The sequence below is a fragment of the Pristiophorus japonicus genome, chromosome 20 (genome assembly GCF_044704955.1).
Source record: "Pristiophorus japonicus isolate sPriJap1 chromosome 20, sPriJap1.hap1, whole genome shotgun sequence".
Classification (NCBI taxonomy): domain Eukaryota; kingdom Metazoa; phylum Chordata; class Chondrichthyes; family Pristiophoridae; genus Pristiophorus; species Pristiophorus japonicus.
In genome coordinates this window covers 65,186,694-65,204,400 of record NC_091996.1, presented here as the reverse complement: position 1 = coordinate 65,204,400, position 17,707 = coordinate 65,186,694, and the positions used below count along the sequence as shown (strand labels likewise).

General features: G+C 55.9%; 1 protein-coding gene across 4 annotated transcripts in view; it reads left to right on the top strand.

Annotated features, from left to right (window-relative positions):
- ddr2l (discoidin domain receptor family, member 2, like) overlaps positions 1-17,707 on the top strand; it is a 77,912-nt gene that overhangs the window by 48,454 nt on the left and 11,751 nt on the right. For all 4 annotated transcript variants that reach the window (XM_070862906.1, XM_070862907.1, XM_070862908.1 and 1 more), the window contains 6 exons: positions 4,002-4,107; positions 5,785-5,971; positions 8,055-8,310; positions 10,801-11,016; positions 11,965-12,122; positions 16,036-16,234. In XM_070862906.1, coding sequence (XP_070719007.1) covers positions 4,002-4,107; positions 5,785-5,971; positions 8,055-8,310; positions 10,801-11,016; positions 11,965-12,122; positions 16,036-16,234 — 1,122 coding nt within the window. The remainder of the gene's footprint in view (positions 1-4,001; positions 4,108-5,784; positions 5,972-8,054; positions 8,311-10,800; positions 11,017-11,964; positions 12,123-16,035; positions 16,235-17,707) is intronic.

Here is a 17,707-nt window from a genome sequence, read left to right as displayed (position 1 = left end):
CACACACCTTCCCCACGGGGGGTACCTGACAGGGCCCCTCTGTTACACACACCCACCCCACGGGGAGGTACCTGACAGGGCCCCTCTGTTACACACACCTTCCCCACGGTGGGGGTACCTGACAGGGCCCCTCTGTTACACACACCCACCCCACGGGGGGTACCTGACAGGGCCCCTCTGTTACACACACCCACCCCACGGTGGGGGTACCTGACAGGGCCCCTCTGTTACACACACCCACCCCACGGGGAGTACCTGACAGGGCCCCTCTGTTACACACACCCACCCCACGGTGGGGGTACCTGACAGGGCCCCTCTGTTACACACACCCACCCCACGGGGAGGTACCTGACAGGGCCCCTCTGTTACACACACCCACCCCACGGGGAGGTACCTGACAGGGCCCCTCTGTTACACACACCCACCCCACGGGGAGGTACCTGACAGGGCCCCTCTGTTACACACACCCACCCCACGGGGGGGTACCTGACAGGGCCCCTCTGTTACACACACCTTCCCCACGGGGGGGCACCTGACAGGGCCCCTCTGTTACACACACCCACCCCGTGGGGGGGGGGGGGGGTGCTAGCAGGGTCCCTCTGTTAGATACAGATAGTTATACCGAGTGTTAGATACAGATAGTTATACCCAGTATTAGATACAGATAGTTATACCGAGTGTTAGATACAGATAGTTATACCCAGTATTAGATACAGATAGTTATACCGAGTGTTAGATACAGATAGTTATACCCAGTATTAGATACAGATAGTTATACCGAGTGTTAGATACAATCAATTCTGAGCTTATTACCGGCGCTCTATGACTCCCTCGGAGAAGTGCTTTTAGTTGACATGGACTTTATTGCCGGTGTTTGTATATCCGGCCTGAGCCCCTGTCCTGAGTCCCTGCCCTCCCCTCCTCTCCTGTTGGACTCTGTGTTCAGGGGCCGCTCCCAGAGCAATGGCTGCCCTCGATCGGTCTCCCTCCTTCCTGTGAAATAGTGAGCCAGCTCTTTGGACTGTGAGGGCCACCACGGCTGAGCTGGTCCCCGTCCTCGGCCGCCCATCACACCCGCACGGTGCAGCCGGCTTGTGTCGCCGGTGATCACGAGAGGCCTTGGCTGGATTTTTCAGCGTGTTCCCGCCTTGTTCTCACCCCGGAAGGTCAGCAATGCCGGCGGTGAGCTCCTCTGGGCAGGCGGCCAGCTCCCGGGGGTTTTCGGGGCCGGTTTCGGCGGGGCACGGAGCTTTGCCGCCGGGAAGCGGCGAGCCGGTGTGCCACAACCCTGCTTGCGTCACCGGCTCGATTTTTGGCTCCCGCCCGAGCCTTGGCGCCCCTGGTGGGGACCGCCTGTGAAATCGGGAGGTCCGGGCTGTAGTGGCTGCCGTGAGGGAAGTAACATGATTGAGTTTTTTGCGACTTATGTTGTGATGGCGTGGGCTGTGTATTGGGAATGTTTATGGTGCTTTTAAAAAATAAAACCGAATTCTCCCCAGGCCCCTCTCGGAGCGCTCCCAGGCCAGCTCTCTAGCTCAGGATTTCCACATGCTCAGCCAGCTTAGCGCCCCGTGAGAGGTGTACAACGCCTCCTCTAGTGCTCCGCCTCACACTCGGGGCCCAATATTGCTGACTGAGGCGCAAACTATTCCCAGGCCGCACCGCAATTACCGCCCAACATCAGCAAAGCCCAAAATCCAGCCCAGATTTATCTTCCTGTTTCCGAGGTAGCCCAGCGTGTCGGGGTGATTGTCCTGGGCACGATCAGGTGACTGAGCTCAGACCGTGGGATCCTGCTATCCTCTCTCTGTCCCACGGCCAACCTCCCAACTGGTCCAGTGGGGGGGGGGTTCCACCTGCTTGTGCCCCATTGCAGCTTGCAGTGTTACACCGGTCGCCTCATCCGGCTGGTTGTGGGCTGGGGCGGGGCAGAGATGACAGCGGGTGGGAAAGGGGAAAGGTCTTCTGGATCCTATGCTCTGGCCTGCTTTGTCCCATCCTTTCACCCCAGGATTACCACTGCACGGAGCCCTGTCAGCTGCTGCTAGCTGCTGAGTCCCAGGTGCCGAGCGGGATGGTGGTCTGTTCCTGTCCACCACGAGGGGTCCTCAGCGACGGGGCCTCACCTTAGCTCTGGAATCGATGGCTGTGGAGTGTTCAGAAACTCTCCTGCAAGAGATACTGAGGCGAGCACGTTAATAACATGGCTGATTGGAAAGTCAACAGCTCCACCCGGCCTTTGTGTCTGCTCACCCGACACAACCCCCTCCCCGCGCCTCCCCCTCCTCCCTCCCCGCCCCCCCCTCCTCCCTCCCCCGCCCCCTCCTCCTCCCTCCCAGCCACCCCCCTCCTCCCTCCTCCCTCCCAGCGCCCCCTCCCCCTCCCCGCACCCCCTCTCCACCCTCCTCCCTCCCCGCGCTCCCCCCCTCCCCCGCCCCCCCCTCCCCGCCCCCCTCCTCCCTCCCCGCGCTCTCCCTCCCCCCCATCCTCCCTCCCCCGCCCCCCTCCCTCCCCCGCCCCCCTCCTCCATCCCCGCCCCCCTCCCTCCCCCCCCCGCTCCTCCCTCCCCGCACCCCCCCTCCTCCCTCCCCGCGCCCTCCCTCCCTGCACCCGCGCCCTCCCTCCCCACACCCCCCTCCCCCCCCCAAGCATTGCCCACACTGGGAGCTACACAACAGAGCGGTCGAGTGGACAAGGGAGAACCAGTGGATGTGGTGTATTTGGACTTTCAAAAGGCTTTTGATAAGGTCCCACACGTGAGATTGGTGTGCAAAATTAAAGCACATGGTATTGGGGGTAATGTATTGATGTGGATAGAGAACTGGTTGGCAGACAGGAAGCAAAGAGTCGGGATAAACGGGTCCTTTTCAGAATGGCAGGCGGTGACTAGTGGGGTGCCGCAGGGTTCAGTGCTGGGCCCCCAGCTATTTACAATATACATTAATGATTTAGACGAAGGAATTGAGTGTAATATCTCCAAGATTGCAGATGACACTAAGCTGGGTGTGACATGTGAGGAGGATGCTAAGAGGCTGCAGGGTGACTTGGACAGGTTAGGTGAGTGTGCAAATGCATGGCAGATGCAGTATAATGTGGATAAATGTGAGGTTATCCACTTTGGTGGTAAAAACAGGAAGGCAGAATATTATCTGAATAGCCGCAGATTAGGAAAAGGGGAGGTGCAACGAGACCTGGGTGTCATGGTACATCAGTCATTGAAAGTTGGCATGCAGGTACAGCAGGCGGTGATGACGGCAAATGGTATGTTGGCCTTCATAGCTAGGGGATTTGCGTATAGGAGCAGGGAGGTCTTACTGCAGTTGAACAGGGCCTTGGTGAGGCCTCACCTTGAATATTGTGTTCAGTTTTGGTCGTCTAATCTGAGGAAGGACATTCTTGCTATTGAGGGAGTGCAGCGAAGGTTCACCAGACTGATTCCCGGGATGGCAGGACTGACATATGAGGAGAGACTGGATCGACTTGGCCTGTATTCACTGGAGTTTAGAAGAATGAGAGGGGATTTCATAGAAACATATAAAACTCTGACAGGACTGGACAGGTTAGATGCAGGAAGAATGTTCCCGATGTTGGGGAAGTCCAGAACCAGGGGACACAGTCTAAGGATAAGGGGTAAGCCATTTAGTACTGCGATGAGGAGAAACTTCTTCACTCAGAGAGTTGTTAACCTGTGGAATTCTCTACTGCAGAGAGTTGTTGATGCCAGTTCATTGGATATATTCAAGAGGGAGTTGCTTATGGCTAAAGGGATCAAGGGGTATGGAGAGAAAGCAAGAAAGGGGTACTGAGGTGAAGTGTCAGCCATGATCATATTGAATGGTGGTGCAGGCTCGAAGGGCCGAATGGCCTACTCCTGCACCAATTTTCTATGTTTCTATGGTTTCAACATTACCTGTTTGTACAGTCTTACAGTGTGATGTGCGGGAGATACTGACTTAAGCCTTGTGTGTGGACCTAATGAGCTGATTGATATCTGTGTCTAGATGGCCTGTACTCGTACAGTGGGCCTGTGGGACAGACCATCGCAAACCCCGGGGCAGCAGTTGTCCATCTCAATGACTCCACCTATGATGGGTTCCAGGACTCCAGGTGAGACTGCTGGTCGGGCAGGTTAGGATATTGAAGAGCATTTTTAACTATTAATTATTGAATTATTTCTTGCTAATCATTCTGCACCCAGGTTTAGAGTCAGTTACTGTGTCATCGGCAGTTTCTGCAACCCGCAGAGATTATGCCTGTTACGCCCCAGGGAGAGAATGCACTTGTTCTTTGATCCTGTCAAACGCACGGGGGAGAAATTTGCTCACGCCTCTGTTGCAGCGTTAATCCAGGCGGAGCGGTACTTTTAGCGCCTTGAAAACGTTTGCGTCTCCCGCCCAGAAATTCGTCAGAATGGGTCGAAGAGCTGACGGGCAATAAATCAGCCGTTGCACACCAGAGCTGGGGCTGTGGGCGAAGACGAAGGTTTGGTCGGTACATTTTGTGGGCCCATTGCGCACGCGCGGAACTCCGAAACAGATCCCGGGAAAAGCCGAGCCTTAAAAATGCGGCATAGTAATGCACCCATTAAAGTTTTCAAAATCACTTTATTCCAAGCTGTACTGTTATGTCGGTCTTCCGTGCTGTGTGTAAACGTTGCACTGACTGACCTCCGAGGGAAGTGTTTCCTCATCCCTTTCAGTAGCCACCAGTTAGCGACTCTGCAAGCCTGGACCCACTGTTTTTCCAGACGTTGTTCTTGGCGGGCGCTCAATGAGACGCACGCACCGAATTTACCGACCGGGGCGCAAGCGTGGGCGTTGCACCAGGACTGACGTCAGGATCGGAGCGATCGCCAGCGGCCAGGCGCTACACGTTTGCGTCCTCGGTAAACCTCGACCGAATTTTCTGTCGGGCCGCTAACAGCTGCCCGCCCAGTCGCGAAGCTCCCAGCACCCCCATTACCGCCCTGTCTGGGCACTAAAGGAGGCGTTACACAACCGAAAATCCAGCCCCAGGGCTTTGAGTGTGCTGATACCTGCAGAGTGAGGGTGTCCCTCTGTAGGGTAACTGGCTGGATGGCCGTTTGTTTCTTCTCGACACTGTACAATCCATGCGGCCAGATATCTGCCATCATAAGCACTCATCAGCTGCAAAATGCGGTACGCGCTCCTGTGAATACAGCTATGAGCAGGCGGGTGGAGTGAGGAGTGGGCAGTGGGCACGGAGCAGCCCCGGCCCAGCCTGCCCGGGTTGGTACCCCCCCCTGCTGTGTCCTACAGCAGAAACGGAGGTCAGTCACCGGGGAGCCACTGATGGAGCAGTGCGACTGGTGGGAGATTTCTAAACAAGAGCCAGACTATTGGAACCAAGACAATCAGACGGGCTGAAAAGATTGGCTCTGAATACTCTGCCCCCGATATTGGTGCCGTGTGACACACATGATCCAAACACCCCCCCCCCCCCCCCCCCCCTGCCAGCCTGCACCCGTTTACCGCTCGGAAAGCAGGCAGGGATCTGCCCAAATTCTTCAGTCTATCTGCCCATTGCTTTGGGAGGCAAGCGGGGGGAGAGATGGGGAGGGGGCAGCAGGGTGGGGGGGTGAGATGGTGGGGGGGATGGATGAGGCTGTGGGGGAGGGGGCGGTGAGACGGTGGGCTGTGCTGTGGGGGCGAGACGGTGGGCTGTGCTGGGGGCTGGTGAAGGGGCGGTGGGTCAGAGGTGCGGCTATACCAGGGAGGGTGGAGGGTTCTGTGACCCGTGCCTCACTCTCGGTCCTTTGCCCAGGCGCAGTCACGGGGGTCTGGGTCAGCTGACGGACGGTGTGCTGGGGCTGGACGACTTCGCTCAGAGCCATGAGTACAGGGTGTGGCCGGGCTATGACTACGTGGGCTGGAACAACGACACCTTCAACGGCCGATATGTGGAGCTGGAGTTCGAGTTTGACCACCGCAGGAACTTCTCTGCCATGAAGGTCAGAGCGCCCACACTGGCGGGTTAACTCTCCGTTCATCCCCTCCCAACCACTCCCTCCCTCCCACCCCCCTCCTCCCTCCCACCGTCCTCTTCCCTCCCTCCCCCTCCCTCCCTCCAAACCACTGCCTCCCTCCTTTGTTCCCTCAGAACCACTGCCTCCCTCCCTCCCTCCCTTCCTGCGTCAGAACCACTGCCCCCCCCTCCCCCAAAAGGAAACCACCGCTGAACCCTCCCATGAACCCTCCCATGAACTTCAATTGCCACAACATCTCTAAACTCCTATCCCTGTCCATCAGGTGTCAGCTGTGTCTCAGTGGGTAGCACACTCGCCTCTGAGTCAGTTGGATGTGGATTCCAGTCCCACTCCAGAGACTTGAGCCCATAATCAAGGCAGACACTCCAGTGCAGTGCTGAGGGAGCGCTGCACTGTCAGAGGTGCCGTCTTTCAAATGAGATGTTAAACCGAGCTCCCATTTGCTTCTCTCAGGTGGACATAAAAGATCCCATAGCACTATTTTGAAAAAGGGCAGGGGAGTTATCTCCGATGTCCTGGCCAATCACTAAAACAGATTTCTTGGACATTATCAGATTGCTATTTGTGGGAGCTTGCTGTGCACAAATTGGCTGCCACGTTTCCCACATTACAACAGTGACCACTCAAAAAGAACTTCTTTGGCTGTAAATCGCTTTAGGACGTCCTGAGGTCATGAAAGACGCTATATAAAAGCAAATCTTGCCTTTTCTTTTGCACTCGAGTGTCAGGGTCTGCCCAGGTGTGGGGTATATCCCCAAACACCGCCCCGACAGAATCACAGCGGAAGAGTGTAAAATCCCTGGGGTGGAGAATATCATTTAATTCGAATTGTGCGCCCCGTTTGGGTTGCAGGGCAATTTCGGCCCCTCTCCCTTTAAACCACATTGGGCTCTCCCTTCTCCCGCTCTTTCTCCTTCCTCTCTCTCTCTCTATGCCTGTCTCTTGCTTACTCTCTTTCTCTCTCTCGACTCCATCTCTGTCTATCTCACCGCTCCCTCCTTCCCCGCCCCCACCCCTCTTGCCCCCCCCCACCCCCGCCTCTCTCGCCCTCCCTCCCCCCTCTTGCGCTCCTCTCGTTCCCCGTCTCTCCCTCTCTCCCCCTCCCCCTCTCTCTTCCCCCCTCTCTCTCCCCCCTTCCCTCCCCCTCTCTCTCTCTCTCTCCCCCTCCCTCCCTCTCCCTTTTCCTCCCTCCCTCTCTCTCTCCACCTCCCTCCCCCTTTCTCTTTCCCCCCCTCCCTCCCCCCTCTCTCCCCCCTTCCCTCCCCCCTCTCTCCCCCCTTCCCTCCCCCCCTCTCTCCCCCTTCCCTCCCCCTCTCTCTCCCCCCTTCCCTCCCCCCCTCTCTCCCTCCCTCTCCCTTTCCCTCCCTCCCTCTCTCTCTCCACCTCCCTCCCCCTTTCTCTTTCCCTCTCCCTCCCCCTTTCTCTTTCCCTCTCCCTCCCCCTCTCTCTCTCCCCCTCCTCCCCTCTCTCACTCCCCCTCCCTCCCCCTCTCTCTCTCTCCCCCCCTCCCCCCCCCTCTCTCTCTCTCTCCCCCCCTCCCCCTCTCCTCCTCCCCCCCTCTCCCCCTCCCCCCCTCTCCCCCACCCTCTCTCTCTCTCTCTCTCCTTCCTTCCCCCCCTCTCTCTCTCTCTCCCCCCCTCTATCTCTCTCTCTCTCTCCCTCCTTCCCTCTCTCTCTCTCTCTCCCTCCCCCCTCTCTCTCTCTCTCTCTCTCTCCCTCCCTCCCCCCCTTCTCTCTCTCTCTCTCTCTCCCTCCCTCCCCCCCCCTCTCTCTCTCTCTCTCTCTCTCCCCCTCCCTCCCCCCCCTCTCCCCCACCCTCTCCTTCCTTCCCCCCCTCTCTCTCCCTCCCTCCCCCCCCCTCTCTCTCTCTCTCTCTCTCTCTCCCCCTCCCTCCCCCCCCTCTCCCCCACCCTCTCCTTCCTTCCCCCCCCCTCTCTCTCCCCCTCTCTCTCTCTCTCTCTCTCCCTCCCACCCCTCTCTCTCTCTCCCTCCCCCCCTCTCTCTGTCTCTCTCTCTCCCTGTCACTGACTGACTGTCTCCCCCACAGGTACACTGCAACAACCTGTACACTAAGTCAGTGAAGATTTTCCACCGGGTCGAGTGCTCCTTCAAGCAGCAGCTGGTGGCGAACTGGGAGCGTGAGTTGGTGGGTGTGACGACTGTGATGGACGACAAGAACCCGAGTGCTCGGTTTGTCATCGTGCCCTTGGGGCTACGCGTGGGCAAGGCCATCCGCTGCCGCTTCTACTTTGCCGATCGCTGGATGTTGTTCAGTGAGATCTCCTTCCGATCCACAATTGCAGGTGAGGACCTGGCACTACCCATTGCAGAGCCCTGATTGTCACTCGTGTTAGGGGGCCGTCAACATGATGTCAGTCAGGTCTCTCTAATCCTGCCCCCCCCCCCCGGTCACCTCTACAGGAGCGCAGCGGGGTCCCTTTAAATATGCAGATTAGGATCCGATTATGTCATTGGGTCCAAACTGCAATTTTAGTTAGAGCAGGGCAGGGGCAGGGTGAGAGAGGAGAGGAGGGATGAGCGGGGGAGGGGCGGAGAGGAGGGGGGAACGTGGGAGAGGAGAGGAGGGGTGAGCGGGGTGGGGGGGAGGAGAGGAGAGGAGGGATGAGTGTGGGAGGAGGGGAGGGGAGGAGAGAAGGGGTGAGCGGCGGGGGAGGAGAGGTGGGGTGAGCGGGGGAGGAGAGAAGAGGAGGGGTGAGCCGGTGGGGGGGAGGAGAGGAGGGGGGAACGTGGGAGAGGACAGGAGGGGTGAGCGGGGGGCGGGGGAACGTGGGAGAGGAGGGATGAGCGTGGGAGGAGAGGAGGGGTGAGCGGGGGGGGAGGAGAGAAGGGGTGAGCGGGAGAGGGGAGGGGCAGGGGGAGAGGAGGGGTGAGCGGTGGAGAGGAGGGGTGAGCGGGGGAGAGGAGGGGTGGGGTAGAGAGGAGGGGTGAGAGGGGAGGGGCAGGGGGAGAGGAGGGGTGAGAGGGGAGGGGCAGGGGGAGAGGAGGGGTGAGCGGGGGAGAGGAGGGGTGGGGTAGAGAGGAGGGGTGAGCGGGGGAGGGGAGGCCCAGGCAGGTAGTTTTCACCCAATCACGTCCAATGTACCCGCACCCCGATTAACATCCGAGACCCGCATTCTGTATCCCACCCGGGGCTCTCAATCTCGCTCCCTAACTCTGTTTATTCCCGTTTTCCGCACCTCTCACACGGTGTTTATTCCTGTTTCCCGGACCCCTCACACGATGTTTATTCCTGTTTCCCGGACCCCTCACACGGTGTTTGTTCCTGTTTCCCGGACCCCTCACACAGTGTTTATTCCTGTTTCCCGGACCCCTCACACGGTGTTTATTCCTGTTTCCCGGACACCTCACACGGTGTTTATTCCTGTTTCCCGGACCCCTCACACGATGTTTATTCCTGTTTCCCGGACCCCTCACACGATGTTTATTCCTGTTTCCCGGACCCCTCACACGATGTTTATTCCTGTTTCCCGGACCCCTCACACGGTGTTTATTCCTGTTTCCCGGACCCCTCACACGGTGTTTATTCCTGTTTCCCGGACCCCTCACACGGTGTTTATTCCTGTTTCCCGGACCCCTCACACGGTGTTTATTCCTGTTTCCCGGGCCCCTCACACGGTGTTTATTCCTGTTTCCCGGACCCCTCACACGGTGTTTATTCCTGTTTCCCGGACCCCTCACACGGTGTTTATTCCTGTTTCCCGGACCCCTCACACGATGTTTATTCCCGTTTCCCGGACCCCTCACACGGTGTTTATTCCTGTTTCCCGGACCCCTCACACGGTGTTTATTCCTGTTTCCCGGACCCCTCACACGGTGTTTATTCCTGTTTCCCGGACCCCTCACACGGTGTTTATTCCTGTTTCCCGGACCCCTCACACGATGTTTATTCCCGTTCTCCGGACCCCTCACACGGTGTTTATTCCCGTTTCCCGGAACCCTCACACGCTGTTTATTCCCGTTCCCCGGACCCCTCACACGGTGTTTATTCCTGTTTCCCGGACCCCTCACACGGTGTTTATTCCTGTTTCCCGGACCCCTCACACGGTGTTTATTCCTGTTTCCCGGACCCCTCACACGGTGTTTATTCCTGTTTCCCGGGCCCCTCACACTGTGTTTATTCCTGTTTCCCGGACCCCTCACACGGTGTTTATTCCTGTTTCCCGGACCCCTCACACGGTGTTTATTCCTGTTTCCCGGACCCCTCACACGGTGTTTATTCCTGTTTCCCGGACCCCTCACACGGTGTTTATTCCTGTTTCCCGGACCCCTCACACGGTGTTTATTCCTGTTTCCCGGACCCCTCACACGATGTTTATTCCCGTTCTCCGGACCCCTCACACGGTGTTTATTCCCGTTTCCCGGACCCCTCACACGCTGTTTATTCCCGTTTCCCGGACCCCTCACACGCTGTTTATTCCCGTTCCCCGGACCCCTCACACGGTGTTTATTCCTGTTTCCCGGACCCCTCACACGATGTTTATTCCCGTTCTCCGGACCCCTCACACGGTGTTTATTCCCGTTCCCCAGAACCCTCACACGATGTTTATTCCTGTTCCCCGGACCCCTCACACGATGTTTATTCCCGTTCTCCGGACCCCTCACACAGTGTTTATTCCCGTTCCCCAGACCCCTCACACAGTGTTTATTCCCGTTTCCCGGACCCCGTTTCCACACGATGGGCCGCGGGTGAGGTTGGGCCTCCCCCTGCCCTTACCTCAGGATTATTTTGTGCGGTGATGGAGTTTTTAAGTTGATCTTTCTTTGTTTTACAGACTTTGGGGGAACGAATCCTTTGGTGGAAAACCCTCAGCCTTCCTGGAGAGAGGACAGCTCCCAAATTCCAGTAGCTCCCAGTAGTCCCAGGCTGGATGTGGACCAAGGCCTGGGTCTGGGCCTGGGAGCCAGTTCTGCACCAACAGTGACCCTGACAGGCACTCCGCGGCCCGCTCTGAACAACACCTCCACCGGCCTCAACACTCCGACCCTCGGTAAAGAGCTTCTGACGTTCGCAGCACTCTCTCATTGCTGCCTGTCTGCTGTCTGTCTGCTCTTTGCGTGCTCGCTGTCTGCCTGCTCGTTGTCTGCCTGATCTCTCTGCTGCGTCTGCTGCCTGCCCGTCTGCGCTCTGTCTGGTCTCTCCTCTCCGCCTGAGCGGCCCCCGGCCTGCGAGCACCACCGGAGCAGGCCGGGGAGCGGAAGGAGCTGCATGGAGGCGTACCACTCCAGGGAGCAGAAGAGCAATGGCAGTGAAGAGTGATGTCATCAAGATCCAGGTCAGTGATTGGAGCGTGGGCAGGTACAGCAGGAGCGGCGAGGTCGGGGCGAAGGAGCGGCGAGAGACTGTAGAGGGACGTGATCGGGGCCCAGGAGAGGCGTCAGTTCGGGGCCCAGAAGAGGCGAGGGCCCAGGGGCAGCACGGACCAGCCCACACTGTGATATGTGTGCGCACTAGGTCCGTGCAGCAGCGCTAGTCTCCAGTTGTCTTGGTTAATCCTTGCCACTGGACCAAGACCTGGCTCTGTCAAGCCCGTGTGGTGGCTGGTGTGCAACGGCCACCCCACGTTAAAAAAATCCACGCACAGGCATCTTCCACCCTTCACGATGTAGTTCGGAACCTGGAATTTTAGGTCTATCATTGAAACTTCTGTGAACTTTTTGACGTTTCAGCAAGTCATCCTCGATTCGAGGGACTGCCTCTGATGATGTCTGGTGTCTGCTCTCCGTCTGCTGTCGGTCTGTTCTCTCTCGCTTCGCTCACTGTCTGCTCTCCACACCCCCTCACCCTGCTCACTGTCTGTACTTGAGTGTGTGTGTGTGAGAGTGTCTCTCTGACTCTGTCTGGCTGCGTCTCTCTGTAGACAGTGCTGGAGGGGAGGGTATTTCGCTGGATTACTCATATTCTGCTCAGTCTTGTATCTGTCTGTCTCTCTCTGCAGACAGCTCCCTTTCTCCCACTATCGACAGACCCACGGTCGAGGCCGAGGACAGCAACACCTCCATTCTGATTGGCTGTTTGGTGACCATCATCCTCCTCCTCCTTATCATTATCATCATCATCCTGTGGAGGCAACACTGGAAGAGGATCCTGGAGAAGGTGTGTGTCCCTTTAACAACACCTGCGCCACCGCGCTGTGTCCCTTTAACAGCCCCATCCCATCCTGTGATGTCTGTCCCACCTGGCAATGCCTATCCATTGTGCCCTCATTACCCCAGCCAGCTGGCACAGTTTGTACCCCGCCCTGTACCTCCCTTGCCTCCGCCTCTGCTGTCTCTTATTTCCCTTTTCACATGTGCCCTCCTTTATCTGCCACTCAAACCTATCCTGTGCCTGCAACCTCCTCCGCCTGTACCCCCCCACACTGCAATACTTCCTGCTGCCCTTCTCTCTTCCACCCCCCACCCCCCCATAGTGCCTGCTGTTCAATGGAGCTACGTGCTACCAGCTCCCATCCCTGCTCTGTGCCCATCAGCGGAGCAGCATGTCAGGAGGTACAGCTGGCATCAGTACAGAGGTTCCTGCCCTCCATCTCTGCAATCTTTTGAGGCTGGGGCTTGTTATGGTCTGTGTTCTGTAATCTCTTGAGTGTGTGGTTAGTATGGTCAGCAGGCCGGGGCCATTGGAGGGAGCAGCATGCGGCGGTATGCCACTGCAGGGAGCAGCGCGTGCTGCTGCAGGAGGGCAATGGCTGCGAAGCCAGGTCGCTGATTGCAGTGCGGGCAGGCACAGCAGGAGGGGCGAAGGAGTGACAAGAGTTTGTAGAGGGAAGTGACCGGGGCCCAGGAGAGGCGTGAGTTTGGGGCCCAGAAGAGGCGAGGGCCCAGGGGCAGCAGGGGCCAGCCCACACTGCGATATGTGTGCGTGCACTAGGTCCGTACAGCAGAGCTGGTCTCCAGTCGTCTTGATTAATCCTTGCCACTGAACCAAGACCTAGCTCTGTCAAGCCCATGTGGTGGCTGGTGTGCAACGGCCGCCACACCTTAAAAAAATCCACGCACAGGCATCTTCCACCCTTCAAGATGTAGTTCAGGACCTGGAATATTAGGTCCTTCATTGAAACACCTATGAACTCATCCCTTTTTGGCATGGAAGCAAGTCATCCTCGCTTCGAGGGACTGCCTATGATGATGATTTTATTTATTCATTCCTGGGACGTGGGCATCGCTGGCAAGGCCAGCATTTATTGCCCACTGGACCATGTCCTCACCAATCAACCTGTGGCAGATGCATCTGTCCATGACAGCATTGGTAGCAATGGCCACCGCACAGTCCTTGTGCAGACAAAGTCCCGTCTTCACACCAAAGACACCCTCCATCGTGTTGTGTGGCACTACCACAGTGCTAAATGGGATAGATTTGGAACAGATCTAGCAGCTCACAACTGGGCATCCATGAGGCGCTGTGGGCAATCCGCAGCAGCCGAAGAATTGTATTCCACCACAATCTGTAACCTCCTGGCCCGGCACATCTCTCACTCTACCATTACCATCAAGCCAGGGGACGAACCCTGGTTCAAGGAGGAGTGCAGAAGAGTCATCATCATCATCATAGACAGTCCCACAGAATCAAAGAAGACTTGCCTGCACTTGGGTTCTCAGGTGGCTGTACAGTCCAATGCGGGAATGACAGTCTCTGTCGCAGGTAGGACAGACAGTGGTTGGAGGAAAGGGTGGGCGGGAAGCCTGGTTTGCCACACGCTCCTTCCGCTGCCTGCACTTGGTTTCTGCACGCTCTCGATGACGAGACCCAAGTTGCTCAGCGCCCTTCCGGATGCTCTTCCTCCACTTAGGGCGGTCTTGGGCCAGGGACTCCCAGGTGCCGGTGGGGATGTTGCACTTTATCAAGGAGGCTTTGAGGGTGTCCTTGAAACATTTCCTCTGCCCACATGGGGCTCGATTGCCGTCCGTGTAGGAGTTTCGAGTAGAGCGTTTGCTTTGCGAGTCTTGTGTCGGACATGCGGACGATGTGGCCCGCCCAACAGAGCTGGCAGAAGAGTATGGCAGGAGCAGCACCAGGCGTACCTAAAAATGAGGGGCCAACCTGGGGAAGCTGCAATACAAGACTACATGCTTGCTAAACAGCGTAAGCAGCCTGCTCTAGACAGAGCTAAGTGATCCCATAATCAGTGGCTCAGATCAAAGCTCTGCAGTCCTGCCACATAGAGTTGTGAATGGTGGTGGACCATTAAATAACTAACGGGAGGAGGAGACTCTATGAATATCTCCATCCTCAATGATGGCAGAGCCCAGCACGTGAGTGCAAAAGGCAAGGCTGATGCGTTTGCAACCATCTTCAGCCAGAAGTGCTGAGTGGATGAACCATATCGGCCTCCTCCTGAGGTCCCCACCATCATAGAAACCAGTCTTCAGCCAATTTAATTCACTCCACGTGATATCAAAAAACGGTTGACGCACTGGATACAGCAAAGGCTCTGGGCCCCAACAACATCCTGTCTGTCGTACTGAAGACTTGTGCTCCAGAACTAGCCACGTCCCTAGCCAAGCTGTTCCAGTACAGCTAAAACACTGGCATCTACCCGACAATGTGGAAAACTGCCCAGGTATGTCCTGTCCACAAAAAGTAGGACAAATCAAATCCGGCCAATTACCGCCCCATCAGTCTACTCTCAATCATCAGCAAAGTGATGGAAGGTGTCATCAACAGTGCTATCAAGTGGCACTTACTCACCAATAACCTGCTCACTGCTGCCCAGTTTAGGTTCCGTCAGAACCACTCGGCTCCAGACCTCATTACAGCCTTGGTCCAAACATGGATAAAAGAGCTGAATTCCAGAGGTGAGGTGAGAGTGACTGCCCTTGACATCAAGGCAGCATTTGACCAAGTGTGGCATCAAGAAACCCTAGTAAACATGGTCAATGGGAATCAGGGAAAACTTTCCACTGGCTGGAGTCATACGTAACACAAGCGAAGATGGTTGTGGGTGTTGGAGGTCAGTCATCACAACCACAGGACATCGCTGCTGGCGTTCCTCAGGGCAGTGTCCTAGGCCCAACCATCTTCAGCTGCTTCATCAATGACCTTCCCTCCATCATAAGGTCAGAAGTGGGGAAGTTCTCTGATTACACAGTGTTCAGTTCCATTCGCAACTCCTCAGATAATGGAGCAGTCCATGCCCGCATGCAGCAAGACCTGGACAACATTCAGGCTTGAGCTGATGTGTGGCGCGAATGTTACTTGCCACTTAAGTGCCAGGCAATGACCATCTCCAACAAGCGAGAGTCTAACCACTGCCCCTTGATATTTAACGACATTACCATCGCCGAATCCCCGACCGTTAACATCCTGGGGGTTCACTGGGGGGGGTCACCGTTGACCAGAAACTGAACTTGACCAGCCACATAAACACTGTGGCAACAAGAGCAGGTCAGAGGCTGGGTATTCTGTGGCGAGTGTCTCGCCTCCTGAATCCCCAAAGCCTTTCCACCATCTACCAGGCACAAGCCAGTAGTTTGATAGAATACTCTCCACTTGCCTGGATGAGTGCAGCTCCAACAACACTCAAGAAACTCGACACCATCCAGGACAAAGCAGCCCGCTTGATCAGCACCCCATCCACCACCTTCAACATTCACTCCCTCCACCACCGGCGCATCGTGGCTGCAGTGTGCACCATTTACAAGATGCACAGCGGCAACGCGCCAAGGCTTCTTCGGCACCACCTGCAAACCCACAATCTCTACCTCCGAGAAGGACAAGGGCAGCAGGCACATGGGAGCGCCATCACCTGCATGTTCCCCTCCAAATTACACACACTCCTGAATTTTAAATATATCACCGTTCCTTCGTCATCGCTGGGTCAAAATCCTGGAACTTCCTCCCTCGCAGCACTGTGGGAGTACCTGCACCACAAGGACTGCAGTGGTTCAAGAAGGCAGATCATCACCACCTTCTCAAGGGCAACGAGGGATGGGCAATAAATGCCCACATCCCAGAACTAATTTTTAGAAAATGATTCATTGTGCTCTAATTTCTCGGCTTGTTTTCCAAGGCTCCGCGGAGAATCCTGGAGGAGGATGTCACTGTGCGCCTGTCCCTGTGCGATGACACCATCGTCATTAACAACCAGAAGCAGATATTCCAGACCAATCCCACGTATGAGCGCGTCTTTCCATTGGACCTGGAATACCAGGAACCCGCCAGGCTGCTGCGCAAGCTTCCAGAACTTTCTCAGAGTGCGGAGGACTCAGGTTGGTACCGTAGCTGTCCCGGGCTGTTTGAGGTGGGCCTGCCGGGGTGAGTGTAAATCACGCAGCGACGGCCCAAGTCCTTGCGACAGGAATCAGCAGGTCACCAGCAGGGCAGCAGAACCTGTTGAGCTGTGTCCTTCGTGTCCTAGGAATGTGTTTAGAGTTTAGTCTGGAATGAGGATGGCTGCACATCATCTCCCATCCCAGGGAAGGGCTTAGCTTCAGATATTTCATCGTCACTGGCTCAAAATCCTGCAACTCCCTGCCTAACAGCACTCTGGGAGCACCTTCAGCACACGGACTGCAGCGGTTCAAGAAGGTGGCTCACCACCACCTTCTCAAGGTCAATCAGGGATGGGCAATAAATGCTGGCCTTGCTAGTGATGCCCACATCCCGAGAATTTGCAGCAACCCTGTGGGCTAAACCAGCGGATTTATATAGTTTGATTTTTTGACACTATTCCCAGTTAGACCTTCAGTGTTCCCCTTTAATATGGTCCTTAATCTCCCTCGTTAATCGCATAATCCGAAGCTCTACCTAGAAACCTGCCCTGTTAATGTCCACTCATGGAATATGTGGAGGATGTGTATCATTGGTGGGATACCTTACTGCAGTCACGGCAACAACAACTTGCATTTATATAACACCTTCAGCGCAGTAAAATGTTGCGATGCGTCTCCGTGATGATAAAACCAGATACAATTATCTCGCTTAGTTTTCTGGGCAATTGGAATGTGTAAGCCCCCCTCATCTGGGTGCAGACCCTCTCAAGGCCTTGGGTGTCTCCGATGTGCCTTGTCCTTTCCAACTGACTCAGCAGTTTTTGACCATTTGGCATAGTGTATAAGTCCTGTGGAATTTGTCTCCTTTCGCAACAAAATAGATGAATTAATAGCGCAGATAGAAATTAATAGGTTTTGATGGAGGGGTTGTCACATGAAGAAAGGTTGAGCAGGTTGGGCCTATACTCATTGGAGTTTAGAAGACTGACAGGTGATCTTATCGAAAGATATAAGATTCTGAGGTGGCTTGAACAGGGTAGATGCAGAGAGGATGTTTCCCCTCGTGGCGGAATCTAGAACTAGGGGTCATAGTTTCAGAAAACGGAAATAAGGAGGAATTTCTTCTCTGAGGGTCGTGAATGTTTGAAATTCTCTACCCCAGAGAACTGTGGAGGCTGGGTCATTGAATATATTTAAGGTGGAGATAGACAGATTTTTGAATGGAGTCAAGGGTTATGGGGAGTGGGCAGGGAAGTGGAGTTGAGGCCAGGATCAGATCAGCCATGATCTTATTGAATGGCGGAGCAGGTTCGAGGGGCTGAATGGCCTACTCCTGCTCCTATTTCTTATGTTGATCTAATAGCTATTACAGAAGGCGAGTTTGCAGAGTAACCAAGGTTGGGAGCTAAATATTCCAAGATACTTAACTTTTGGAAGAGAGAGGTAAAATGGAAAAGGACAATGGGTAGC